Genomic DNA, 27,938 nt, shown 5'->3' on the forward strand with positions numbered 1-27,938 from the left:
ATAAATAGTTGGAATGTTACATCTCTATTTCAAGTACACCTATGAGGCTTAAAGCAAGTATGCCACATCCTTATTTTAGTCCTTTATTTGAAGATGTATATACAAAAAATTCAACATCCAATAAAAAACCATGCTCCTAAAAGTAGTGCTTCTGCAGTGTTACAGCCAGGATTCCTGATTTTCTGTTCTTGACTGGGACTCAAAGACCTTGAAGTTTGCTGAAAATAATAACAATTTTAAGTTACCATAACTGCATTGGTGTTTTCTTATTATTACCACCTTTCTTTTAGGTTAGGGAGCAATCCTATGCCATTACACACTGTCTAGAGGGCCACAGGATTTTTTGTTTCCCAGAAACCGCGCTCCCCTCTCCCTTGTAGCCAGCACAGCTCTCTGCGTCGGCTACATTTCCACTCTCGGAAACAGAGTGTGGAGATTCCCCCCCCCCCCCAAGCCTGTCTAGCCAAAAATGTAGGGTAGCCGAAGCACACCCTGCATTGGATAGTCATCAGCCTCAAACATTGGAGGCTGATGACTTTGTCCATAGGACTGACCCTTAATGGCTGAATGTTTACTTTTTAAAAATTATTGAATAGCACTGACTTCAAAGACTTTATCATATGGAAATATCTGTTCCTAAGGTTACACAGAATTAAACTCTCACATTTGATTAAAGTTATGCGAATATTCTAGATCAAGAGTGCTTGCTACGGGCACAAAGGGCCCCCTTCACACAGATTTGTGATGCTTTGTTCCATGCACTGAGAATTAAGTTCTGTTTAATACAACAAAAAAGAAACCATTTACACTTCACATATGAGTCTACTGAAATTGCCTCACATTAGCAAGCTTTAATGCTTGCAGATTTAATTCTGCTAAAATTCAGCTTGGCTTTTTTCCAATCAGCTAGGGTCACCTGAAGTTTACTGGCTTAGATTTAAAGGAAAGCTTTTAAAAGCCATAGGTTGAACTGAAAATCACGAATATACACTAGTGAATTACTGCCACATGAAACACTTAAGTGCAATAAGATTGCAGAGCTGTGTTAGAAATATAGAAAGAGGATATACACATTTTGTAACGCCTGCCCTCAATACAGCAATATGGTGTTATTGCTGAGTTTCAGTATTGTCTTTGAGCTAAGGAAACTTCCAAAAAAGCATACTGTCTATCATATTATAGTACTTATCAAGGTTGTATTTCATTTATTTATATGTTCATTTATATGCTGCCTTTTAGGACACGGCCTTCACAGAGTAATCACCAAGTAAAAGTTTAAACTATAAGATACAATATAGAAGCAAAATTCTACAAATAAAAAAATGCAAATTACTTAACAGCAGACAATTACTTAAAAATACAGGCCAGTGGCCAGTTAAATACAGCAGTCATGTAGAACTACATTACTCCCATAATGTAGTGTAATACTGTAGCAAAAAACTGAAAATAGCAGATTCACGCAAAAACAATCCCCCAAATGCGCTTTCAAAACTTTCTTAAACATTGATAGGGTTGAGAATTAACACCTCAGTGGGCAGAGAGTTCCAGAGCGTGCGGGGCCACTATCAAAAAGGTCCTCTCGTGCTCACCAATCAAATTGATCTTAACAGGCGGTCCTACAAACAGGTTTTCTGAGACAGATCTTAGTATCTGGGTAGGTTCATATGGGTGCAGGCAGTCCTTCAAGTAAGCTAGGGCTTTATAGGTCAAGACTAGTGCTTTGCATTGGGCCCAGAAATGCACCAGTAACTAATGTAAGCTTCTGAAAACTCTATAGCCTGATCTCCTAGGCCTCTACAAATGAGACTGTTAACTACCTTAAATAGCTCTGCTGGCTGACTGTGTGAAGTACGCCATCACCACCACAAAGTACAAAAATGGGTTTTCACTTGCGTTTGCACTTGCAGCAGGTTTTCCACCAGCTGCATTCTAGCTGTCGATCCAAGCGTTTCATTGCATTCCTCAGAATATCAAGGAGCCAAGACAGCTCTACAATTTGGTTGAGGATGCTTGGAAACAATTATATCAACAGCTTGGGGCACCTTCCCACTCCATGAGGAGATTAAGGCATCAGTGGGGCTACCAGCTAAAACTGCAAGACACTCCCCAAGAAACTTCAGAAAACCCTCTGGATTCATCAGCCTTCAGGGACAGATCAACATATTCAGTCCTCCACCTTTGCAGAAGTTATAGGTAGCTTCAAGGTCCGACTTGATCTGTCCACAACAATGGAGCCACCAAAGACTTCCCTACCTGTGGATCATCTCCCAGTCCTGAGCATGTGTTGGGCCCAATATTACTTGAAACAGGCCCATCATTATCACAGCCATTAAATCCTGAATAGCTCCAGACAGGGTGGCTTCAGCATGGGTATTAAAGTATCCCAAGACGACCAGCCTTTGGCCATCAATACCACAGCTGAGATCACCTCTGTAAGCTTGGGCAGAGGGATCATGACACTGGGGTGGATGGTATACCAACAGAATCCTTGTCCTGTCTCATGTTCCCAACACCAGCTACAAGCACTCAAAACTGGCGGACTGGAGCAGGGTACCTGACCAGAGAGATAGAACTGAGACACAGAGAGTGGCCGGGTGACCAGCCAGATGGGCGATTAATAAATTTAATAATAAATAAAAAATAAAATAGAATTGTTATGGAGAACCAGACCCTCCCTGCCCTTCAAGTCATGCTTGGCACTGCAAACACATTTGGGAGAGGTTTGCACATACATCCTTCATTGAACCAGATCTCGGTGACACAAACCAGGTCAGCATGTTCTTCCAGAATGAGATCATTACTATCTGTTTTCCCAATGGCCAACCTGGCATTCATGAACAGCATCTTCAGGCTTGAGGCGAGTGCAGTTAAACCGCCAATGCTAGTGAGGGTGGAAGACAGGCCAGAAGGGGAAGCAGTGCAAAGATGTCTCACTCACCTTCCCCTCTGACACCTCTGCCCTCCACTACCATAACACACTCTGCCCTCAACTGCTCCTATGGTGTTTCCATTTTTATCCCAAGCGCAGAACTCTTCATCCTTTTCCTTTCCACCTGACAATTGTATCGCTCTGAAGCTTGCCTAACTCTTTCATCAGCAGACAGAAGCTGGATAAATGGCATATTTAAAAGTAGCCCAGAAGTGCTGACACAGAATTTGACAGCACCCCCACCCCCACCCCCTATCTTACCTGTCCTCAACTGTTTTGTTAGAGGGGTAGTATACTTTGAATGAAAAGCCACTCCTTGGAAAAGATCCCTAGTATGAAGACAAAAGTGTGTACAAAGGAATTTTAGTTTTTAATCCACACCATTTTCTTTTAATAGATGTTGTTCATTTAGTAGCCATTTTCAAGTACATACTCTACACACACACACACACACACACACACACACACACCCCTTGAGTATTAATTGTATCTGGCACATCACCTATTGCCCTGTCTTCAAGAATAAAGTGGCTCCAGTTAAATTGCCCAAGGGTGCAGAGTTAACGTTGCTAAAGTGATAACCAGCTGTATGACAAGCTGAAACAACAATTACCCCATTTAGTAGTAACTAACCAGACAGCAGAAGCAGATCCTCCAACCCCTCCATGGGCTGTTTGTTGAACCGTGGGTTAGCGTGTTGTCTGAACACAGTCAGGGTCGCTTGTTAACCATACAGTGGGGCTTGTTAGCTACCCTGAACATCACAGCAACAAGCCATGGGTTCTCAAGGGGGCTTGTTCAAGAAAATAAGCCATATTGCATGCCTAACAAGCCACCCTGGCTGCATTCAGACAACACAATAACCCATGGTTCAGCAAACAACTCATGGTTCAAACCAGCCCATACTCGACCACTGAGTGTGGGTTAGCGTGTTGTGTGAACAGCCCCTCTGTGTGGTTCTTTGGGTCCAGGCTTCAGATCCCAGACAATGGGCTGGTGTACATTTTATACTTTCTGCAGGAAAGGTGCTTTTTAGCAATACTCCCATAGCAGGCATATTGTATGCACTAGCTTAAAATTGTAATCAAAAGGTTATGGGATAATAGACTGGAGTGGTTGTAACAGAGAAAAGTATCACACTAAAACTGTGTGCAAATGTTAAAATTGATGTTGCCATGGAAATAGAATACCTCCAAATTAACAAAAATGCATTACTTGCAGACAAATAATTATAGGACTTTTTTTAAAAAAAGCATTTAAAAGCCAGCTTAAAGAAAAGAGAGGAATAAAACACAATTTCCATGCCTTACATATACACACAAACACACACACACACACACACACACACGCTGCTTTTAGGAACAGGTTTTCATCATGCTTTGAGCTGAAAAAAGAGTAAGACAGAGCTTACAGGATTTATGCAGAGGCAATCTGTGTTGGTCACAGTGAATGGGTCATATTTGTCAGCAAAGACAATCACATCTGGCAAAGGGTAGGTTCTCAAGGTGTAGTCATAGGCCCAGTAGACGGGACTGACACTGAGGGGCAATGGAGTCAGATGCCCTTGTGATAAAATGGTCTTTACAAACTGCAAGGCAAAGAACAAGAACACATTACTACTCCGGTTTCCTTATAAAACAACACGGTGTACTCCTACCATACATGTCTATTCAGAAGTAAGTCACACTGAATTAAATGGAAGTTACTCCCAGGTGAAGTGAATGCAGGATTGCAGCCTAAATTATATTTTCCTCATTTGTTTTTCTTTAGCACATGTTAATAGCAGCACCATCTCCTCTGATTGCTTTATTTCAAATTCTAGACCTGGTGGACGCTGAGCTCGACATGGGACTAGTTTGAATCCCTGCAGTCATGAATAGATTTGTGGTGAATTTGGGAACACTACACTTAGCACTGCAGCATGCTGAGATTCCCATGAAACTATGGCATCTGAAGGAAACTGACTACCAGGCTTTTGTGAAAAATATACTTCATCACTGCATGGTGTCTCCAGAATCTCTTGTATTGCAGACCCACTTCAGATGAACCATTCTCCATGGAGAATCCAATTTGGTCATCTGAATCCATCCATCCATACACACACACACTTCTAGATGCAGAGAAAAATGTTGGTCATTTCAACATCTCCCTCTCTTTTGTGACTAGCACTCTTCCTTGGCAGAACCCTTGTGTACTCGCTCCACATTTTCTGCACGTTAAAGCACCAAAACAAAAAAGAACTTCCAAGAAGGTAATGATTAAAATAAGATAGCGTCTCTACATTTCTGCACTCCATTTCTAATCAATTACAAACAATAAGCATGTTAGAATAATAAAAAGTGCATAACCCTCAAAAGCTTCACCCCAAATATTGATGCTTTTTTGCCTTACATGATTAGGAATATCCAAATTGCTGCAAGGAAAACGGATGCAGTTCCGGCACATCTTATTTACCAAGTCTTCTCGGAAGATTATTATTTCCTGAGTGCAGTATTGGACCCTGGAAATAATGAGTGTAACTTTATTTCTTCAGGTTGATTGAACAGCCATCCATGAGAAGCTATCAAGCAAGACAGAAATGCAGGCAGAAATCCCACACTTTCAGAGTATCAGTCCTACTCCTTCCCAAATATGTTGCTATATATTAAAGATCTCAGCAGCCATGGGATGCCAATATTTCCCCCCTATTAAATTGGGACATTTACCTGCAAGGATTTGTAGTGAAAACAGAAAATGGCACCTGCTGTCTGAATTCCTCAGTGATGTTTTCAGTAAGTGGTGGCCTAAAATAAATCAGTGAGATGTGTCGGAAAAGTATTTGCACATTCTCATAGCAGCACGTTCAGTGAAAGAGTCTCGGGTTATAATTGTCATGTCATAAATGTACCTTGGCAAAATGGAGCCCGGGCCAGGGTCTTCAGAGCCAGGAACAAACACAAATCGACTGCTGAAAATGATGGAATGTATATACTGCATTTAGTATAACTGATGGGCAAAATGGAAGCTCCAGCAACGCAAATGGCAAAATTACTCAAATGCAACCAGGGTTTCAGAAGCTGGGGCTGGCACTGTAAGGCTTGAATGATACGTTAGCCATGCTTCTCTTCTGCCAGGACTCATCCGTTATAAAGGGGCGGGGGGGGCGGGGGCAAATACAGGTCTGACAGGTGAAGGAGGAGCCAATGCACCTTTGGAATTTTACATCTTCCTAGGAATTTCCAGCTAACACATGCACGGTGCTCTGTATGTGTGGCTGAACAGAAGAAACAAGAAACAATGAGCTTTTTAGTAACTTATTAAAATGTACCACGCACACTGTGTGAAATCTTTTTCTAAGCAGGATTAATATTTCTCCAGAGTGGAATGTTTTCTAATTGACAAACGAGGAGCACATCTGTTCTATTATGATTTTTCATTGAACAAATAAAAATGCAGCACATACCGCTCATGGATACTGGGATATTCACATATTATGTCTGCAAGGGCTTTCAAGGAACCTAGAGGCACAACAGTAAAAGATTTCCTGTGAAACTGTATAGTACAGGCTACGTTTTCTTACCTTAGCCAAAGGGTTCCTCACTATACATCTTGCATTCAGCACTGAGCAATATGCCGAGCACTGAGCAACGCACCAAGCTCCTGTTGTTATTTTTTCCTTAAAACAGTCTCATGATTAGAGAGCAAAGCCTAAAAGGATGACTCCCAGTCTGTTTTGAATCTCTCAAGGTTCTGAAGGCAAATATGAAGAGCTATGCCTCTCATGCTTTTGAGTTCTATTTCCCTCTTCCATCCTTGCTATTTCTCTCCCTCTCTCTCTCTCTCTCTCTCTCTCACACACACACACACACACACACACACACACACCACCTTTTGATTAGCCAGGCCCCCACAGTGGTCATTATATGATTAGCCACATCCTCCATGGGAGCCATTTTGTGGTGGTGCCCACAGCAGTTTCTCAAATTCCCAAATGTACCAAGGGTCCCAAAAAATAGGGACCCCTGCCCTGGATGGCTTGGGAGACTCATCTGGCATGAGGAATTTTGTCATATGCTGCAGTGTACACAATTACTGATTTCTATTTGACACTACATACACTTTCTCACAGTGCAAAGGTCAGTCATTCCTGTTTAAAATCCTAGCTCCAATTCAGCTGCTGCTGAGGTCTTTTCAGACTAGTTCTAAAAGTGTTACTGTCTCTCAAATATTAACTGTCAACAAAGAGAGAAATACAAACTAATCTACTACTAATTCATAAATATAGTAAAGTGGCTGATCCCAAGTACCTTTTAGTGACTGAATTTGATTTTTTCCATATGGAGCTGAAGAAAAGTTCCCACAGAAGAAAAAGCAAGTTGGAGGCATGGAGGAGTAACCTGGATGGAGATACAAGGATCATTATTCCCATTCAGAATGTGTGAAAGATGTGTGCACCTCCCTTACAGTGCTGCATCTCTTCTTTAATAAAACAAAATCCCATAAATCTCACGCGCACCAAACGTGACTAGGTCATCTCCTTGTAGCAAGGATTCCTTTGTCTGTACATGTTTTTTATCAACCCCCTCACACACCAGATCGGTATGTGCTATGAGCACAGAGCAGATGCACAGCAGAAAAAAGCCAAAAAATGAAATAGCTATAGATTGACCCCAAAAAATGAGCGCTTGGTAGGAAAAAGCTAAAAATGAAAAATTCTGGGAGTAAACCCAAACATACATTTTGCCTCATTCATACAAAAGAGCGTATTTAAACAATTTTCAGGGTGGCCAGATAGGATATTCATTACAAAATATTCTTAAGAGCCCTGCTAAATCTCATGACCAAACATTTCTGGGAAGCCCAGAAGCAGAGCATGAAGGCAATAACCCTCCACTGCTTTTGGCCCGAAGCGACTGGTATTTAGAGGTACATGGCTTCTGCCCATGGAGGTTCCATATAACTATTGTGACTAATAGCTGTTGATAGGCCCTGTCCTGTTCCACAAATTGGTCTAATCCAGACTTCCCCACCTGAGTAGCCTCCAGATGTGTTGGGCTCCAACTAGCAGCATCCTCCCTGCTGGCTGGTCTAATTCCTTTCCTAAAGCCATCTAAGTCTATGGACATCAGTCCAGAGGTCCACAAATGTGATCAATATGGCAAGTGTTCCATGATCCTCTAGCAAGCATGGCAAGAGGAGCCTGGAGCCGGGGCGGTGATAGTTCCCACAGTTGTGCTGTATTCAGCAGCGCAGCACAACTATGAAGAAGATTCCCCAGCCCCTCTCTGAGGCTTGGAATGCCTCGGCAGCCCAGGGCCAAAACAGGCACAGCTTTCCCCTCTTCAGCTCTGCATTCAGAGCTGGGGAGGGGAGCAGGGGTTGTCCTTCCAGTGGGACTGTGTTTCTACAACTGCGGGGATGATCTCCGCCCTCGCCCCTCAGCTCCAAATGTGGAGCTGGGGAGAGAAGCAGGAGATTGTCCCAGGCCTTGTGCGACTCCCAACACGAAGTCAGGGAAGAGAAGAGGGGCAGATTCATGGCATCCAAACCTTTAGGCTTGGCTATCAAGGCCAGCCAAAATTTGTGGACTCCTAGCCACCACCACATAATATGGCAGCCAGTTCCATAATTCCTTTGTGTTCTGTGCAAAGTAGTATTCTTTTATCTGACTTGAACCTACTGCCAATCAAACTGAATTGAATAAACTTTATTGAATAAGTCTTCTGACCATTTCAGGCATGACAGTAAAAATAGGAAAAAAGACTTTACATTAGATTTAAAATTTAAAATTTAATTTTTTAAAATTAAAAATCTTAAATTTAAAAACATTACATTAGAATTAAACATTACATTAAAAATTAGGACATAACATTAGTACATTACACTAAAAAACACTAAAAGAAAACAAATGCAGGATTAAAACAACAATACATAAGGCCCACACATTCATTTGAATCTACCAACCAGACAATTTTTCCCATTCCTTTTTCCTTATACTGGCTGCCTTGATTGCAAAAAGGGCAGCCCCCCGGGACACAAAGAAATTAGAGCTTCGTAAGTGATATAACAATTTATCCTTCACTGACCAATCTCTCATGTGGGTCAGGAATAGGGCTAAATACTGTTCCCTACAACTTGAGTATAGGTGACATTCAAGTAAATAGTGTGCCAGTTCTTCAATTACAGAACGACCACATATACATAGTCTATCATTCAATGGGATGCCTCTGTATCTTCCCTGTAGCATCATTGTATCCATCATCTCAAATTGTAGACATGTAAAAGCTACACTGGTCCCCTTTCAGACCAAAAAACAGATATTTCTCTTCTTTAAATTGAGTTTTGGCTTTAGCTAACCATATCAATGCCCTTGAGTTCGACAGGGCTGCCATATCCAGCTGGGCTCTAATATCTGAAATCCTTAATTTGATTATATTTCTTAGATTGGCGCTAGGGATACTTAAAGCATTCAAACTGAATCCATAGTTTGGTAACATCTTTGTGTTATAAAGCCATGACGTTTCCAAGCTTTTAGCCATCTGCTCTTAAAAACATTTCCTTGGAAGCCTGGCATCACTCATCAGGACCAGTTTGAACCAGTAATTACATCTCAGTAACCTGAGATGTATTTGCCAATCAATTTTATTGGAAGACTTAAGTTTAGTGTGAAATGGTGAACAATTCCCACACACACACACCATTGCGAACTTTATAAACCTCAATACATCTCCTCTTAAGTTGCCTTAAAAAAAAACTAAACAGCCCCCAAAACTTCACCCTTTCCTTATAGGGTTCCAGCATACAGGTATGGATCAACAGAGCTACCTGAGAACATCATGCGAAGCTTTTCCAAAACTTCTGCTTGGTCCAACCAAACATCTGAAAGGAACACAAACATAGCGTCCTCATTTTCTTCCTCCAGCTGTTTCAGTTTTGCAGAAGCTTTTACAGAAGTTGAAGAAGGCCCTCCAAAGAAGTTTGTGTTTCCATAATATGCCCTGCAGCATAAAAGGCAAATACTAGAAGGCACTATTTAAGGTCATTTTTTCCCCAGATTGTACCCTTGTTTTGCTATTTATAGTATGCAAGGAGTATGGTTTTAAAATATAAGAATTTTAAAATATAACAAACATCATTTATCACTGTTGCTCTACCACAGTTCACCATGTCTCTCAACAGCATAAAGTTTCTGAAATACAGGTATTTCTTTTTAATGACCTGTATTACAAAGTTTATCCCAAAGTTTATCCCATGGTTTTTACAAGTTTCAAAAAATGTACCTTCCTTCACCTAGCATCCGCTTCCAGAATACCAAAGCAGAATGCAAATTATAATTTTTACAAGTGCCTCCCAACAGAATGTTGTGCTGTATCTCTGGTGTGTATGTGTTACTTGAGCCTGTAGCTGAAGAGGTTAATACCTGCACGTCTACATGCAGACACACGCACATGAAGTGTAGTATAAAGCCAGTATAAAAACATTATGTCAACTCCTGATCTTAGGACATGGATGCAAGAATGTTTTGAGGTGTGGGGGCTGAACTGCCCCCACCACAGACCACAGACGACATCAGGAACCATGCCCCCCACCATTAACATCACCCCCCTTTTGTCTTTTTGTTCTTTTTTCTCCGTGCTGGAAGGAGGCACGGAACACTGCCTCCTCCCAGCACAGAACAGAAGCCCAGGTGGCCCTGCACCCCCACTGCTATCTCAGATCTTAGGCGAGGACGTAGGTTGGCCTGGGCATTGGGACTGGCCCACACAGGGAAGAGTAGCCAGTCCTCCCAGCACAACCCAATCAGGCCCAGGCTGCCCAGCATCCCCACTGTTATTTATGTGTTTATTTTAATCATAGAATCATAGAATAGTAGGGTTGGAAGGGGCCTACAAGGCCATCGAGTCCAACCCCCTGCTCAATGCAGGAATCCAAGTCAGAGCATCCCTGACAGATGGCTGTCCAACCTCGTCTTGAAGGCCTCCAGTGTGGAGGAGTCCACCACCTCCCCAGGTAATTGGTTCCATTGTCGTATTGCTCTGACACTCAGAAAGTTTTTCCTGATGTTCAGCCGGAATCTGGCTTCCTGTAACTTGAGCCCATTATTCCGTGTCCTGCACTCTGGGATGATCAAGAAGAGATCCTGGCCTTCTTCTCTGTGACAACCTTTCAAGTACTTGAAGAGTGCTATCATATCTCCCCTCAGTCTTCTCTTCTCAAAGCTAAACATGCCCAGTTCTTTCAGTCTCTCCTCATAGGGCTTTGTTTCCAGTCCCCTGATCATCTTTGTTGCCCTCCTCTGAACCCTCTCCAGTTTGTCTGCATCCTTCTTAAAGTGTGGTGCCCAGAACTGGACACAGTACTCCAGATGAGGCCTAACCAGTGCTGAGTAGAGGGGAACTAGTACTTCCCGGGATTTGGAAGCGATGCTTCTATGAATGCAGCCCAAAATAGCATTTGCCTTTTTTGCAGCCACATCACATTGTTGGCTCATATTCAGCTTGTGATCGACAACAATTCCAAGATCCTTCTCGCTCGTAGTGTGGTTGAGCCACGTATCCCCCATCTTGTAACTGTGCATTTGGTTTCTTTCTCCTAGGTGCAGAACTTGGCATTTGTCCCTATTAAATGCCATTCTGTTGTTTTCTACCCAGCGCTCCAGTCTATCCAGATCACTTTGAATTTTGTTTCTGTCTTCCAAAGTATTAGCTATCCCTCCCAATTTTGTGTCATCTGCAAATTTGATCAGCATTCCCTGCACCTCCTCCTCCAAGTCATTAATAAAAATGTTGAAGAGCACTGGGCCCAGGACTGAGCCCTGCGGTACCCCACTCGTTACCTCTCCCCAGCTTGAGAAGGTCCCATTGATAAGCACTCTTTGAGTCCGATTCTGTAGCCAACTGTGGATCCACCGGATCGTTGTTTCATCTAGCCCACTTCGAGCTAGTTTGCTCATCAGGATATCATGGGGCACTTTGTCGAAAGCTTTGCTGAAGTCGAGGTATATGATGTCTACAGCATTCCCACGGTCTACAAGGGAGGTTACTTGATCAAAAAATGAGATCAGATTTGTCTGGCAGGACTTGTTTTTGACAAATCCATGTTGGCTTCGAGTAATCACGGCATTGTTGTCAAGGTGCTCCCAGATGGATTGCTTTATGATCTGCTCCAGAATTTTCCCAGGGATTGATGTCAGACTGACTGGTCTGTAGTCCCCAGGTTCCTCCTTTTTACCCTTTTTGAAGATAGGGACAACGTTAGCCCTCCTCCAGTCATCTGGCACTTCCCCCGTCCTCCATGATTTCTCAAAGAGAATAGTCAGCGGTTCTGAGAGTTCTTCTGCCAGTTCCTTTATGACTCTAGGATGCAGTTCATCTGGCCCTGGAGATTTGAACTCATTCAAAGTAATGAGGTGTTCCTTGACCATATGCCTGGCGATCTCAAGCTGCAATCCTGCCCCTTCAGCCTTGAGATCTTGAGCAGATCTCAAGCTGCAATCCTGCCCCTTTATTTCATAAAATAAATTTTATGTATTTAATTTTGATTTGAGTTGTACCCCACTTTTCTACCAAGAAAAATGGCACTCAAGGCAGCTTACAATCACAAATAAAACTCGATAAAAACTGTAATAAAACAAATATATTAAAACACAATTGCAAACACAACATTAACAGGGTAAAAAGAGCATCCAACTTAACAGACCTGCTTACACACCAAAGGCTCACTTGAATACAGAGGTTTTTGCCTGCAGGTGGAAGGTCGGCAGAGAAGGCGTGAACCTAGCCTCCCTTTGCAGGGAGTTCCACAGCCAGGGAGCAGCCACCGAGAAGGCCAGATCGGAGATAACAACAAGGGTTCTGCTGCTGACTCGCGGCAGGGGAATTCTTGCGGCTATCAGATCGGAAATAGCAACAAGGATGCCCCCCAAGGGGATTACTCCAGGTGGAGGGGCTTGGAGCCTAAACCCCACCCCTGTAGCAACCCCAAGAGGCAGCACGGGCTGGATTGGGGTGCCCTGCAAGATGGATTAGGTCCATGGGCTGGAGGTTCTGCACCCCTGTCTTACGGTTGTAAGAGGTATAAAAGTAGGATGAATGAATGAACAAATACATTAAAATACATTAAAACTTTGGATTTCTCAGTTGACTTCTAAGCTCTCCATTCCGTTCCTGGGGACATTTAAAAATAGCTTATTAGTGTGAATCTGGAAGTACCTTACCAAGATAATGCAAGTTTTTTCTACCCTTTATATATTTGTGTCTCTTGCCACCTGTCCCCTTTTTCCAGCCACTCCATTCCATTCCCCCTCCCACCCAGAGAGGGTTCTTTCCTCTCCATCAGTCAACATTCCATGCCATTCTGTGCCACTAAATCCTCATGGAGCTGCTTAGGGTCTTTTTTCCCTTTAGGGTTTTTTGGGTACTGTCAAGTTTGGCTACATAAGCACGGACACTCTCCCCTGAGGTTCAGAAATAGAACAGAAGATACCTAGTCGTAGCTGAAGGCTCTGTAGGGGGAAATCCAAAAGCATTGACATGAAATACTTCATCTTCATACCATCCTAAGAAATAAAATTAGCACTGTCACTAACCAAGCTGAAAAGTTCATGGTATACTTTATATCCAAATTATTCCCATTATTTTAGAAAGCGGAAGCAGAAAATATGACACCATGCAATCACAATGTCAGCCTCTCTAACTTATTTCACATTATTTTTCTCCCAGACTCACATTTAAATGTAACCAGCTTTTTTTAGAAAACAATTGTTCATGTCTGGCTGGTTAATGGTTTCTTTCTACATTCTTCTTAATATGTCCATTCCCCAATATCAAACATTAGTTATTAATCCACCCTTACTATAAGAAGCACCTTAATTTTGAATTCTGGTCATGCTTTTTATTGATTGTTCCATGTTATCTCGACATATAGGCTTCTTTCCAGCTGAAAAGTCATTTAAAAGTTATTGCATACGGACTTGTATCCAACAATAATTTGCAAGATTTTATATAAGAAACATTGCAATAGAATTTTTAAAATATTGAAAAAAATGAATGCAGTTTAAATTTTCAAACAGCTGTCCCAGTCAACAGCAGAAAACTAACTGGAACCAGTACAACTGGATTGTTTCAAGACTGGCGGCTCCTAGACCTCTTCTACTGTAAGCAAAAGTGCAATTAACATTTTACGTCATCGGGAATATTGCACTTTAGCTATGTGCACATCCCACTACGTCTTGTCCACACCACAGCTGCCATGGGTAGGGGCCATTTGAATCTCAGCACCCATTCACTGTAATCTTTGTGGTGAGTGTGTCATTTTATGACTCTCTTTTGGTTTTTTTACTCAATATTTTAATTATAGCTTTGGGGTTTTTTTTAATGCAAGAGAGGTATAGTACTGTATCAACACAATGCTATAATGGTACTTTTCCAAAAATTAAAAAATCCTTTCTTGTCATCACCAAAATAACAGTGACTAGAAAGGGTTTTTAAAAATCATTTAAAAATAGCATTATTGTATTACAGCACTATAAAACCATAATACAAAAAATAATATTATACCATTATGGTTTTATAGCACTATACCTCTCATTTCAAAAAAATTCTAGCTAGAAAATGTTTAAGTAATATGAAAAGATCAATTAAAAATGGCACCCACCACCCAAAGAAAGGTTATAATGAATGTGTGCTGAGTTGTGATAGGTTCAGTTTTCTGATGCATCACTGCCCATGTCAAAATCTCATCCTTTTATTAAAGACAAAAAAGTAGCACGACAGGCATCAACACGTGTGGTGACTGTACTCTTCTTCCACTTTTATGAAAAATATAGGATGTTCTATGTCCTCTGAAAAGATGGAAGAACCACAGGGAAAACGCAGGATGACGATGATTGGATGATGGCATATGGATGCCCCAAGGATTGGATGATGGCATAAAAAGTGAGTGAATGAAGTACGGCATCTCCACACTAAAATCCTAGTGTGGGAGCCCTCCGGTAAAGTTTCAAGACATTTACCATCTTAACACATTGTCTTGAATCCAATGGTGTCCTTTTGCCAGCAGAACAGAAACCACTGGCGGAAGAGATTCCCCCTACCCCTGCAGGCCCCCGCCCCCCGGTGCCAACCCACATATGCTCTGGAGGGTAGGGGGATCTACCAAAGCCTATTTGGGTGTCACACAGAGAGCTCCAGAGGGGAAGAGAGAATGGGGAAGTCCTCCCGTGCAATGTTGGATTTAAGCCAATAGTTCTGGTTTAATAGAGTCTGACCTTACTGAAAAGAAACAATATTGAGAAGAAAAATGTTTGCCTTACCTTCTGTTAAAACAAAACATGACTCTGTATATAAGCCACTGTGGAACTGGTACAAAGCAGTTAAGAAAGATGTTCTTTTTAACTAGGCAGCACTACAGAAATAATAATTACAATCAAGGCAGATTATCAGCAATGGCACAGACCTTCAGGCTTTGTAGCATCTTATTCCAAGGGCGGGGGGGGGGGGGATGTTAACCAGAGGTGGTTGCCATCTATCTCCATGCAGTGCTAGAGGCAAACTCCTTTTTATCCCCAGTAAACTATCCCAACCGATCAAATTTTAAATGAAGACTTCCAGATACCTAGCTGGAAAACACAGTTACCTCATGGTAAAGCAACAAGTATGAATACACACAGTGGGCTACTTCAGACAGATGCATGAGCCTGCAATGCATGCATTCCCACACTCCCTGGTGCAGCTGCAAGCTGTAGCTTTTGGAAGCTGTGGGTTTTATTTTCAACTAACCAGTTTATCATTACGTCTGAACCCTAAACTGTAGTTAAACTTAACTGTGGTTTAGGGAAACAAGCCAACTTCATAAACCACGGTAGCTGTGATCTCCAAGGCTGCTTTTCTGATCAGTTTTTAAAACAGGCTTTTTGTTTTTTACAGCACCTATTATTATTATTGGCAGTATGGGGAGGGGTCTGTGGAACAGTGAAATGCATAATCCTTTTCACAAATGTTTAAGCCTCTGCAGTAGTGAATGCACGCACAAGCTTTAAATGCAGGCTTTCACCTTATTACCGTCTTGTTCTTTCTCATCCACTTGCATCTTATTCTGAAATCCCCTTTATGCACAGCTGAGCCATAAGTTAGTGGTGGAGCATATGCTTTGCATGCAGAAGGCCCCAAGCTCAATCCCCAGCATCTCCAGGTAGGGTTGAAACCCTGGAGAGCTACTGCTGCAAGTCAGTGTCAACAATACTGAGCTAGATGGACCAATGGCCTGGCACGGTATAAGGCAGCTTCCTATTAATACAGAACCTATGGAAATATGAAGCTGCTTTATACGGAGTGAGACCAATGGTCCATCTAGCCTTCGACTGCATTCCGAAGTCTCTGCCGGAGGGGTCTTTCCCAGCCCTTCTACCCAATGCCAGGGACTGATGTTGAGGCCTTTTGGATACAACGGATGTGCACTACTACTGAGCTATGGCTCTTCTCCACAAAGGGATGACGCATGGTACAATTCTTAAGGAGCTACTATAAAATATACACGTAATAGTTCTTGCCATCAGCTAAGTAGCAAGTATAGGAATAGGTCACTTTTATTTCTAGGCAGATTTCCAGGAGGCTGCAGGCTATGACCACAGCTGTGTGTTTGTTCATAAGAAGATGATGGTTGGATGGGCAAAATGCAGCTGTGTAAGCATTTGGGGGGGGGGGGTTTAAGTCCCCCTTTCCAGGTTTTTAATTATGTTGCTCCAGCAGTTTCACTGACTATCGTCATCATGTATTACTTTTTAAAGGAGTTAATATATACAAAATGGCATCTGCAACAAAATGTTGCAGCGTGGAGTACTTCTGTTCACAGTTCCAGTCAGTCAGCCATGCACTCTTCCAGCATACGCCAGTACATTCCCTCTGCCACCCTGTTTTCTTCAACCAAGCAGTGGTACCATTTTGGTTACATAAGCAACGGCATTCACACCGGAACATCAGAAGCAGAGGGAATGAATGATGGCTAGATGCTGTACAAAAACAGGCCTACCATCTCTGACAACGGGCTTACCATTGAAAAAACACTGGGGGGGGGGGGGGGAGAAAAAAGAAAAACTTCTCACTAGCTAGATGAACCTAAAAGAAAGCAAAAAAGAATTAAAGTAAAACCTCTACAATAATTAATCTATAACTAGGAAACAAGAATGGAAGAAACCAAGTAGAAAATCAAGAAGGCAATGCAAGATGCAATAAAGGAATGAGGAATTTCTCTCACTGAGAATTCCCTGTTCTTACTGAAGACACATCTAAAGGATATGGCTTCACTAAGGTCCAGCTGGACGACTCCTGTAGGATCTTCCAAGAAAAACTTTCCCTTAAAAATATGGATAAAAGTAAGACCAAGCTGCACCTGCTTATGCCAACGTCTACGTAGCTGAATATTCCACAACAATTCCCTTCCCTCTCCCAGGCACACTGATACACAAATCATGTGTAATTATCATCAGAACACTGAACACAGTCGAGAGCCACCGACACGGCACGGCTTACCTCCTTCAGCTGGGTAATCATCCCAAGAACAATCACTTCCCCAACTTTAGCTGAGCTGCCCAAGAGCGTTTCTACAGTTTTGAGCTAGAATCAGAGACACTGAGTTAAAGCCTCCATGTACCAGATCCATAAATGAGACACAATGTCATATATATCAGACATGTAGACCATGATCCACAAATATATTTTCCCCTTTTAAACAACAGACCCTAGTGCCATATTGTAAGCTACTTTTAAAAGTCTTCTGTTTCAAAATAGGTTTGCCATCAGAGAAAGGACAAGCTACTACTTGAGATCCTACACGCTAGGCTTCAGCAGCATGCGAACCGAGAACTACCGGAAGTACAAGCAGGGTTTTGAAGAGGCAGAGGAACTAGAGATCAAATCGCCAACATTCGCTGGATCATGGAGAAAGCAAGAGAATTCCAGAAAAACGCCTATCTCTGCTTCATTGACTACGCTAAAGCCTTTGATTGTGTGGATCACAACAAACTGTGGCAAATTCTGAAAGAGATGGGGGTACCAGACCACCTTACCTGTCTCCTGAGAAACCTGTACGAGGGTCAAGGAGCAACAGTAAGAACCAGACATGGAACAACCGATTGGTTCAAAATTGGGAAAGGAGTACGACAAGGCTGCATATTGTCACCCTGCTTATTTAACTTCTATGCAGAGTACATCATGAGAAATGCCGGGTTGGATGAATCACAGGTCGGAATTAAGATTGCTGGGAGAATTATCAACAACCTCAGATACGCAGACGATACCACCCTAATGGCAGAAAGCGAAGAGGATCTAAAGAGCTTCTTGTTGAGGCTGAAAGTGGAGAGTGCAAAAGCTGGTTTGAAACTCAACATTAAAAAAACGAAGATCATGGCATCTGGCCCCATCACTTCCTGGCATATAGAAGGGGAAGAAATGGAAGCAGTGACACATTTTACTTTCTTGGGCTCCAAGATCACCGCAGACGGTGACTGTAGCCATGAAATTAAAAGACGCTTGCTCCTGGGGAGGAAAGCTATGGCAAACCTAGACAGCATAGTAAGAAGAAGAGACATCACCTTGCCAACAAAGGTCCGTCTAATCAAAGCTATGGTTTTCCCAGTAGTAATGTATGGCTGTGAGAGCTGGACTGTAAGGAAGGCTGAGTGCCGAAGAACTGATGACTTCGAACTGTGGTGCTGGAGAAGACTCTTACGAGTCCCCTGGACTGCAAGAAGGTCAAATCAGTCCAGTCCATCCTAAAGGAAATCAACCCTGAGTGCTCATTGGAAGGACAGATACTGAAGCTGAAGCTCAAATATTTTGGCCACCTAATGCAAAGAGAAAAGTCACTGGAAAAGACCCTGATGCTGGGAAAGATTGAAGGCAAAAGGAGAAGGGGACGACAGAGGATGAGATGGCTAGATAGCATCACCGATGCAATGAATGTGAACTTGAGCACACTCCGGGAGAGAGCGGAGGACAGGGAGGCCTGGCGTGCTATGGTCCATGGGGTCACGAAGAGTTGGACACAACTTAACGACTGAACAACAACAACTACTTGAGAAACACAAGCCCAAAACCTCCGATAGGGCTCATTAGCGACAATATGGCAGCTGGTGAAACAACATGAGAGCGTCACCTTCCCACATTCTATACAGCTGTTCTCAATCTGGTGCCCTCCAGATGTGTTGGACTGCAACTCCCACCATTCCCAGCTGGCATGACAATGGGAATGGTGGGAGTTGTAGTCCTGCACAACTGAAGGGCGCCAGGTCGGGAAAGCCTGCTCTAACTGTTGAACACGCTTCCCATCAAGTTCTATGCAACATTAACATGTTAATTTTACCTGGAATTTACTTCTGCTTTCCTCTGGGTGTGTACCAATAGCTGGTGGCGTGAATAATTCATGTCTATGGGTTCTCTGCACAGTAGTAAACATGAGCCAATTAAAAAGATCACTACACAAGTTATGGTTAAGAAAGAAAATGCTTCATGCAACATCACCGTCTAATTCCTATTCAGCAGTAACCATGGCCCTCGTCTACAATGACTGTGATAAGAACTTCATCTGACTCCACATACAGGAAAATACACTGGGACACCACAAAGCTTTGGAAAATGGTCAAATAGTGGTGAAATAAGATGTTGCTCCACAGCTGCAAAAGTAATATTTGGTAGGAAATTCCAGTTGCTCATTCAGCACATAATTAACTTATGGAATTCCTGCCACAGGATGTGGTGATGGCCACTGGTTTAGATGGGTTTAAAAGGGCACAGGACAAATTCATGGAGGAAGAGCAGGATGCCTTCCATAAACTTTTAGCCATGGTCATTAATGGGACCTCCATCCTCAGGGGCATTATATCTTTGAATACTGGTTGCTGGGGGTGGGGGACAGCAGGGGCAAGCAACTGATTTCACGTCCTGCTGTGGCTATCCCAGAACCAACTGACTGTGCACAGTGGGAACAGGATGCTGGACCATATGAATCCTTGTTCTGACTCAACAGGACTCTTCTCTTATTTTTATGTAATTATTATCTCATGTGCCTGATGAAGTCGACTCTAGTCCATGAAAGCTTACACCACACTAAATTAGTTCATCTTTAAGGTGCAAGATCCTTGTTGTTTTTGCTATAAAACTGCAGACTAACAAAGTGACCCCTATGGAAGTAATTAATAGTGCTATGGAAACTTATATGGTAGCAAATCCCACGGTGTTCAATAGGGCTTCCCTCTAGTAAGTGTTTAGGATTGCTGCATAGTAATATCAAAGAGCAAATAACAATGAAATGGTAATTATACCATCCCTACACATCTTCTCAAACCACAGAACTTCTTTGGTTCTAGCTTTAAGCGCTAAACAAACTAAATCTTCTTTTCCTTTCTCTCACCTGCTGCAACATGATGTAACGTTCACGAAATAATTCTGCTTTATCCCTGGCAGAGCCAAATAAATTGGGTGCAGGGTGGCTGGTCATTGAGAGACTGAAAGAAAATTTATAGAGATTTGTATAAAGGTGAATTCTAAAAGAACAAACAGGGAAACAGGTAACTTTAGGCTACATCTTTTCATATTATAGGCCAAGCTGGGCCGAAGGGTTAGAAAAGATTATTGCAAAATGTAAAATGGGAAGGGCTCCAAACTCTTCAAAAATTATATAGCAAGAACTTACGGTAGGAATTTCTTTCTTTCAGAATTGTAAACATATCGTGGGATATCAAAAGCTCCAATAATGTTGAAGATATGTTCCCTACAGAAAGAACAAATGCATAGACATGCACATTTGAACACTTTCTCTGGAAAAAAAACCATGTGAAAAACAATGTATTTATTTAGTTATTACATTTGTATACCACCTATTTATTACATTTCTATACCACTCAATAGCCAAAGCTCTCTGGGCAGTTTTCAACAATTAAAACGATAAAATACAACATGATAAAATACACTTAATTTCCTTCAGAGTTCCACTGTATCAATACATTTTCTATTTTTACATTTACAAGGAAATCATTTTACATTCTCTTGAACAGGAAGAGCATAGTTACGGTGATTTTCAGTTTCTTCAACCACAAAATCAGTCTTTGTGAACTATGTAAGATCACTTGCTAGGTTGAGGGCTAATTCACAGTCCCTTCGGCATGTCAGGAAGTAAGCTGATGTGACCCATTTTGTTTAAGCTGAAGTGTTCTTCCCAGGGTCTAACTAAATATCACACACAACTGCATGTAATAAAAGCTCAACAGCCCACTCTTTTGCTGCAAAGCAAGGAATGGGGATATGCTCAACCTCCCCTGCTGCCAGCATTTTCCTGCTCCAGATCCACCCCAACAATGGTTCCCTCCCACACCAGGGCTCCATATGCATATTTGAGAAGTACTGCCTTTCCCAAATCCTGCTGCTTAGAGATATCTGAATCAGGACACCTGTTGGTTCATTATATTAAAGCCTATTAGGGCGTTCAAGCCTCATGCATTTCCCTCTGCATAACGGGACAGGGCTCTGTGCAACACACTCTGTTCCATCGTGTGTGGCCCAGCCACCCTCCAAGCACTGCAGCTGAACTTTTGCAGCAGAGGTCTGCTCTAAGCATGTAGGCTGCCCAAGTGATTTAGAATCCTGTGCTATTACTAAATCACACAGGCAGCCTATACACATAGAACAGGCCCTCTGCTGTAGAAGTTCAGCCCCAATGTGTAAAGGGTGGTCGGGCCGGACCACCAGGAACGCAGCAGAGGTGGGGCTAGTGACCACATCCTTGCTTTCCCTCTCCCCACCATACACACACACAATGGAGGGGGAATGCCCGAACAGGGCTTTAGGCAATGTGCATTCCAAACCTACTGTGCACAGTACAAAAGGGAACATCTAACAGAATCGGTTGGTATCTCTTTCTCTCCTTCTTTTTTTAAACATTACTTGTAAAAGCAAAAAAGCTGAATGACGAATAAAGTTATCTTTATGTACGAATGCCGCCAATGACAAGCCAAGAACCTTAGCTTATTAAACCACAATGTGAACAAGCTGTATGCTAGTGCATACAACCTATCCATTCCCACTTCACTCCTCTGGGCAAATGGATAAACAAACCAGGCAGGGATAGCTTAACATGACATCTGAACCCAGGATTATGGTTTATTGCTCCCAAACAAGACAGGATCAAACACCAGCTTTAAGCCAGGGTTGCTGTTGGCTTTCAAATCCTGGCTTGTTTGGATACAATAAACCAGAATCCCAAGTTTGGACATCACAAAAACCTCTTCCCTTTCAGGTTTGTTTACCAGCTCAGGCAAAGGGAAGAATGAGAAGGCCGCTTGCACTAGCATGCTGCTTATCCACATTGTGGTTTAATAAGCCAGCATTCCTGGCTTGAAGTGACATGCAAATGTGGTCACTGGTAACAGGGAAAGAAGCTAGCATTTAGTCACGCAGTGTTTCTCATAAAAACTGTTTTTAAAACTTCCTTTCTGTACACTAGCAGCTAATATTCTGTGGTATAAGCCACACTGCCTTCTAGATATGCTATTTTAATGTCAGCACAAGATTATAATCTCTCCAAGAGATCTACCCTCTAAAGAAAGAACGAATGTTAATGAGTTTTAAATCTGAAATATCAACAGGGAGGAAAACAGAGCAATTAACCAAATTAAATTGCAGAAAATCTCCTGGTGGTCTGTTTATTTCTCTAAATGAATTTATGCAAACGTACATGGTTTCATCTAAGGTCTGGCTGCACTCCAGAACTGCTGCTTCCACCATGGACCTTTCAATCATGTTACATGACACTGAAAAGAACATTACAAAAAATTAAAATGGTAGCCCATGCAATTACAGAGAACAAGAAGTGTTTTGCAAAGCATATTAAATCACTTCAAAATAAATCACTACAGAATTTTAATCTTTCAACGACCACAGACTCCTTGGGGGCTCTTATGTAGGTAACAGATTGTGACTTTAATTCTTTTATCCCTTATTTTTAAATCAAGTTAAGTATCTCTGGTTTCATTATATACATGACCCCTAAGACCTTTGGGCAATAGGCACATTTAAAAGAGATATAAACACACAATAGAACTGAACCAGCTACAAGGCAGCACTGGAAGAGATTGCATATTGCAGATATTTGTAAACAGAACCTTCTACTCAATACAGAATATTGTTCCACTTTCAAATAGCATTTCCAGAATGGCAGCCCCAGGAAAAATAAAGTCTGTCAACCAGCAAAAAATATACCCAATTTTGCACTGATGTCTGTTATGCAAATAATGCAATCCACATAGGCATTAACATTTGTCCGAAGTTGTGTCCAACTCTTCGTGACCCCATGGACCATAGCACGCCAGGCCTTCCTGTCCTTCGCTCTCTCCCGGAGTGTGCTCAGGTTCATATTCATTGCATCGGTGATGCTATCTAGCCATCTCATCCTCTGCCGTCCACCCAAGACGGACAGGTCATGGCGGAGAGTTCTGACAAAATGTGGTCCACTGGAGAAGGAAATGGCAACCCACTCCAGTATTCTTGCCAAGAAAACCCCATGGAACGTATCACAAGGCATTAACATACACCGCAGCTACACTAAAGTGCCACCAAAACTCATAAGAAGCCCCCAAAAATTCTCCTCAAACCATCTAAGAAAATCAAAAATCTACTTACAAGGCTGTTTTTCAACAGCATCAATTATATTTTCTATCATATCTTCAAGTTCCACTTCATTAACTGTTTGAAGGACTTCTGTCAGGTACTTAGTAGACTCACTGAATAAAGAAAACAAAAAGAAAAAGGTTGGCCAAGACCAGTACTGGAAATTCAGATCGCCCCCCCAAAAAACTTCATATGCACTCATATGATGCTGGCACATGGCCATAAACCTGAACAGAAGAACTAAACATGTTGAGCCATCTAATCTAGTATTCCTTCCAAGAGCAGCTAGCCAGATGCCTGTGGAAGCTCCCACCACCATCTCTTGTCGTTTATCCCTGCGTCTTGCATTTAAAATTATACTGCTTCTACAGCAGGGGTGGGCAACTTCTCTTAGGTTGAGGGCCAGAGGCCACATGCATACATGCGTTCACACCAAATCCTACTGCAGATCACTGGGATGGGGTAGTATCGCTCAGTGGTAGCTCTGAGATGTGGGCAAAGTTAACAGCTTGCTGCTGGAGATCGGTGGGGAAGAGGCTTTAATCTTGTCCCCATCGCAGGGATTCTCCAGGGAAAAAGGGCACATGAGGAGTCATCCCCTGAACACCCCCTTTCCCCTGCAGTATCAGGCTCCCACCTGCCTGCCAAACAGCTTTCACTGGGCTGGCCAGAGTCTCCTGTTGGTGCTTTCAGAGGCGGCAGCAGGAGACTAACATGCAGGGGGGCCACATGCAGCGCACAGGTCATGTGTTGCCCACACCTATTCAATCCACATCTAGGGCACAAACCTACCCATAGTTAGACAGAAAGTCCCAGCATTCCCCAGCCAATATGGCTAGCTGAGGAAAGCTGGGAGTAGTAGGACTTTTTTTTAATGTAAACTTAGAGAGGATCACACTTCGCTATTTTGGCTAAAAGACCTCCTCCATGAATTTGTCTAATGCCTTTTAAAGCTATCTAACCTAACATGCAGCAATGAATTCCATAAGTATTAGCAGGAGTGTTTAGACGATTGCGTAGGGAGGAGAAGCCATCATGGCTTCTCCCTCCACCGCTACTGCACGCATGACCACTATTTGCATAATTCCCCACAATGCAGCGCTGGTTGGTGTGTTGTCCAAACCCGGCACAGTGGGGGTAGCTTCATACCCACCCTACAACCCCTACTGCAAGTTGTGGGTTGTAGGGTGGGTATAAAGCCACTCCCGCTGTGCCGTGCCCCGGGTTTGGAAGACACACCAGCCCGCACTATATCCTGAAGAATTATGCAAATAGTGGTCATGCATGCATCCTGGACAGACGTCACAATGGTTTCTTCTTCCTCTGCAATTGTCCAAGCCCAGTCACTGTTTTTGATCCATCCTGAGTATACTGCCCATCGATTTCATTGGATGACCCCAATGAAATCACAAGTTCTAGTGTTATGAAAAAAGACAATCAATACTCTCTGTCCAGTTCCTCTTCACTTTTTATAATTTTATAAACACCTATCATATTCCCCCTTATTTGCCTTTTTTCTAAATTCATCATTTGGGTTGCCCTTTTCTGCACCTTTCCCAGCTCTGATACCCTTTTTCAGATGGGTCAATCAGAACGGAACACAAATGCGGCCACACCGTGAATTTATATAAAGGTGTTACAAGATTTGCCATCAGTTCCTTTCCTAATAATCTCTAATTTAGAATTAAACCTTTTCACCACCACAACACACTGTGCATCCAGCACAACCTCAGCGTCTCGTTCCTGGATGGGCACAGCTAATCAGTATAGATATGAAGTTGCATTGTTATGCTTCAGTGTGCACAGCTCAGCTCACTTCTCAGATTGCACAATGCTTCTCTAGTGGCTGCTGTGAGGAATCCAAGTGTTGTACTCCAGAATCCATGGCAACATTACAAAGAATGATACACACACCTGGGGCCACTTGATTTGTGCCTTTTGCTTCTTCCAGTCCTCTAAGGATGCACTGGGAAAAAGGCAGGAAAAGTGTCCACACCCTTACCAGTCTGACTACATGTATGGCAGGATGGATAAAGATAAGTAATCCAGTTGCATAGTCTTGAGCGCATGCTCACAAGTAAGAGCCACCGGACATTGCCTCAGTTCAAGTTTCATCTCTGCCATTCAGCACAATCCTATACATATTTACATGGAACACATTCTCAACTGACTATGCATAGGATTAGGCAGTGAGCCAGTGTGGTATAGTGGTTAGAGAGAGCCAGCCTGATGTGTTGGTTAGGGAACTCCAGAGATCCAGGCTCTAGTCGCCACTCAGCAACAAAACCCACTGGATGACTCTGGACCAGACACTGACCGAGTTCACATAATCATGGTGGCTGAAATATGCCACGGTGGCTGGTTGTAGTAGCCACTGTGCCTGCCGGCCACATTTCTCTAATTACCCACACTGGTGCAACTTGCTGTGTCATCCAAACCCAGGCTGCATGATTTGTTTGGGGGGGGCAGCAACCCTCAAATGGCCCATGGGCTATTTCTTGTTGGGATATCTGTGGGTTGCTGCCCACCCCAAGCAAGCAATGCCACCTGGGTTCGGACAAGATGGCAAGCTGCACTGGTGTGAGTAATTAGGGAAATCCAGGTGGCACGCACCTGCAGCAGCTCCAACAAGCTATGGTGGCTTGTTTCAGCCGTCGTGATTATGCAACGGAGCCACTGACTCTTAGTCTAACCCACCTCACAGAGTTGTCGTGAGGATAACATGGAGAATTATGCCAGCCTTGGTTTCCTTGCAAGAGGAAAATAAATGGGATATAAATGTAATGATAAATAAACAGGAGTGCAGCCACTGCCTCATCAAAAGAGGGCTGGGCATATCTCATGCTCTCCATTCTCTACCCAAAAAAGTAGTGATAAAGGTAACAGTACCATACTTGGTTATAGATATAATAAAAGCCTACAGTCCTAAAGACAATCACTAGAGATCACACCCCATTGAATTTGGAGGGGCTTACGCTTCCATAAACATGCTTAGAGATTGTGCTGTTGGAAAAGAGTCATAGAATCATAGAATAGTAGGGCTGGAAGGGGCCTACAAGGCCATCGAGTCCAACCCCCTGCTCAACGCAGGAATCCAAGTCAAAGCATCCCTGACAGATGGCTGTCCAGCCTCGTCTTGAAGGCCTCCAGTGTGGGAGAGCCCACCACCTCCCCAGGTAATTGGTTCCATTGTCGTATTGCTCTTACAGTCAGGAAGTTTTTCCTGATGTTCAGCCAGACTCTGGCTTCCTGGAGTCCTTACGCTCAGCAGCATCTTGAGGAATGCAATCAAGTACATGTCAACTCAGAAGTAAGCCCCACCATGTTCAACGGGCCTTAATCACAGAAGTGTTCAGACCTGACTGCAATCCTATTGTGCACAAGTATCTGAATGTAAGTCCAATTGAACTTAATAGGGCTTTTTGCAGAGGGGTGGTCAGGTCAGTCTATTGCTGGCTGTGGAATATTGGGAGTTGTAGGGCCTTTTCTGTCTAAGCATGTATAGGATTGCACCCTTAAATACTAACAAATGTATTTTGGCCTAAGCTTTCATAAACACTGTCCACTGTTGCATCTGATGAAGTGGGCTATAATCCACAAAAGCTTATTTATATTTTTTATTATTACTTTTCTATCCTGCCTTTTTCCTTCTTGCAAGGAATGCAAGGCAGCTTACATGGTCCTCCTCTCCATCCCTCCCCCCCAACAACGACCGTGTGAGGTAGGTGAGGCTGAGAGTCAGTGACTGTCCCGAAGGCATCCAGCGAGCTTCATGGCAGTGGGGACTAGAACCTAGGGCTCCCTAGTCCAATGCTGTAACCACTACACCACACCGCCTCTCCAGAAGGTTATGCCTGACTAAATGCGTACGCCTTGACGGTGCCACAAGGCTCTTTGCTGTTAACGGGGCCTCTTACTGCTGAGAAGCGCCCCGGGCCGCGCCGCGGGCGTGCTACTTCCACCCCTGCCGCCCGCCTCCCCACGCCACACGACCCCCGCCCGCCTGGGAGGCCCGGAAGCTTCCGCAGAGGGGAGGCGCCCGGCAGGGGCACGGGCGGCGGGAGAGCGCCTCAGGCGGTGGTCTGGGCGGAAGAACACCAGGGGACTCCCGCCGCCGCCTTCCGCTACTCACGCGCGGAGAAGCAAGCCGCGCATCTGGAACGCCGCGCTCACTTTCCCCCTCAGCTTCACCGCGGCCATCTTGAGCGGCTCGCGCCACTGCGGCGCTGCCCGCCTACCGCCCCGCCCCGCCCCCGCGACCCCGCCTGGCGAGGCGGGGGGGCGCCAGGCCGGCCCCTGCGGGGATGGAACGCCCGCCGGGCGGGCCTGGCCGGCGCCGAGGAGGGCGCGCCTGGTGGCCCTCGGCGCAGCGC

General features: G+C 43.5%; 1 protein-coding gene and 1 long non-coding RNA gene across 3 annotated transcripts in view; one reads left to right on the forward strand and one right to left on the reverse strand.

The window, feature by feature from the left end:
* The window catches only part of LOC146356832 (uncharacterized), a 29,425-nt gene extending 10,029 nt beyond the window's left edge, over positions 1–19,396 (forward strand). The window contains exons 2-3 of the long non-coding RNA XR_014787739.1: positions 14,736–14,844; positions 17,695–19,396. This is a non-coding gene — a long non-coding RNA (uncharacterized LOC146356832). The remainder of the gene's footprint in view (positions 1–14,735; positions 14,845–17,694) is intronic.
* Positions 70–27,847, reverse strand: POLE2 (DNA polymerase epsilon 2, accessory subunit). 2 transcript variants are annotated; one of them, XM_084833922.1, is made up of 19 exons: positions 27,698–27,847; positions 23,578–23,678; positions 22,634–22,709; positions 20,597–20,674; positions 20,315–20,408; positions 19,268–19,342; positions 17,437–17,520; positions 17,204–17,260; positions 15,222–15,270; positions 13,394–13,466; positions 9,734–9,906; positions 7,216–7,305; positions 6,372–6,426; positions 5,817–5,876; positions 5,635–5,712; positions 5,321–5,429; positions 4,341–4,517; positions 3,191–3,258; positions 70–218 (listed from the first exon to the last, which is right to left on the reverse strand). In XM_084833922.1, exons 1-19 carry the CDS (start codon positions 27,763–27,765, stop codon positions 200–202), a joined length of 1,584 nt encoding a protein of 527 aa, XP_084690048.1. In that variant the 5' UTR covers positions 27,766–27,847; the 3' UTR covers positions 70–199. The 2 variants fall into 2 exon arrangements, with proteins under 2 accessions (XP_084690048.1, XP_084690057.1); XM_084833931.1 differs by lacking the exons at positions 15,222–15,270; positions 17,204–17,260; positions 17,437–17,520 and having other exon boundaries at positions 9,734–9,787; positions 27,698–27,813.
* Positions 27,848–27,938: the final 91 nt, after the last annotated feature.

The sequence above is a fragment of the Heloderma suspectum genome, chromosome 1, assembly GCF_057233095.1.
Source record: "Heloderma suspectum isolate Gila_16-S chromosome 1, 16-S_ref, whole genome shotgun sequence".
Lineage (NCBI taxonomy): Eukaryota > Metazoa > Chordata > Lepidosauria > Squamata > Helodermatidae > Heloderma > Heloderma suspectum.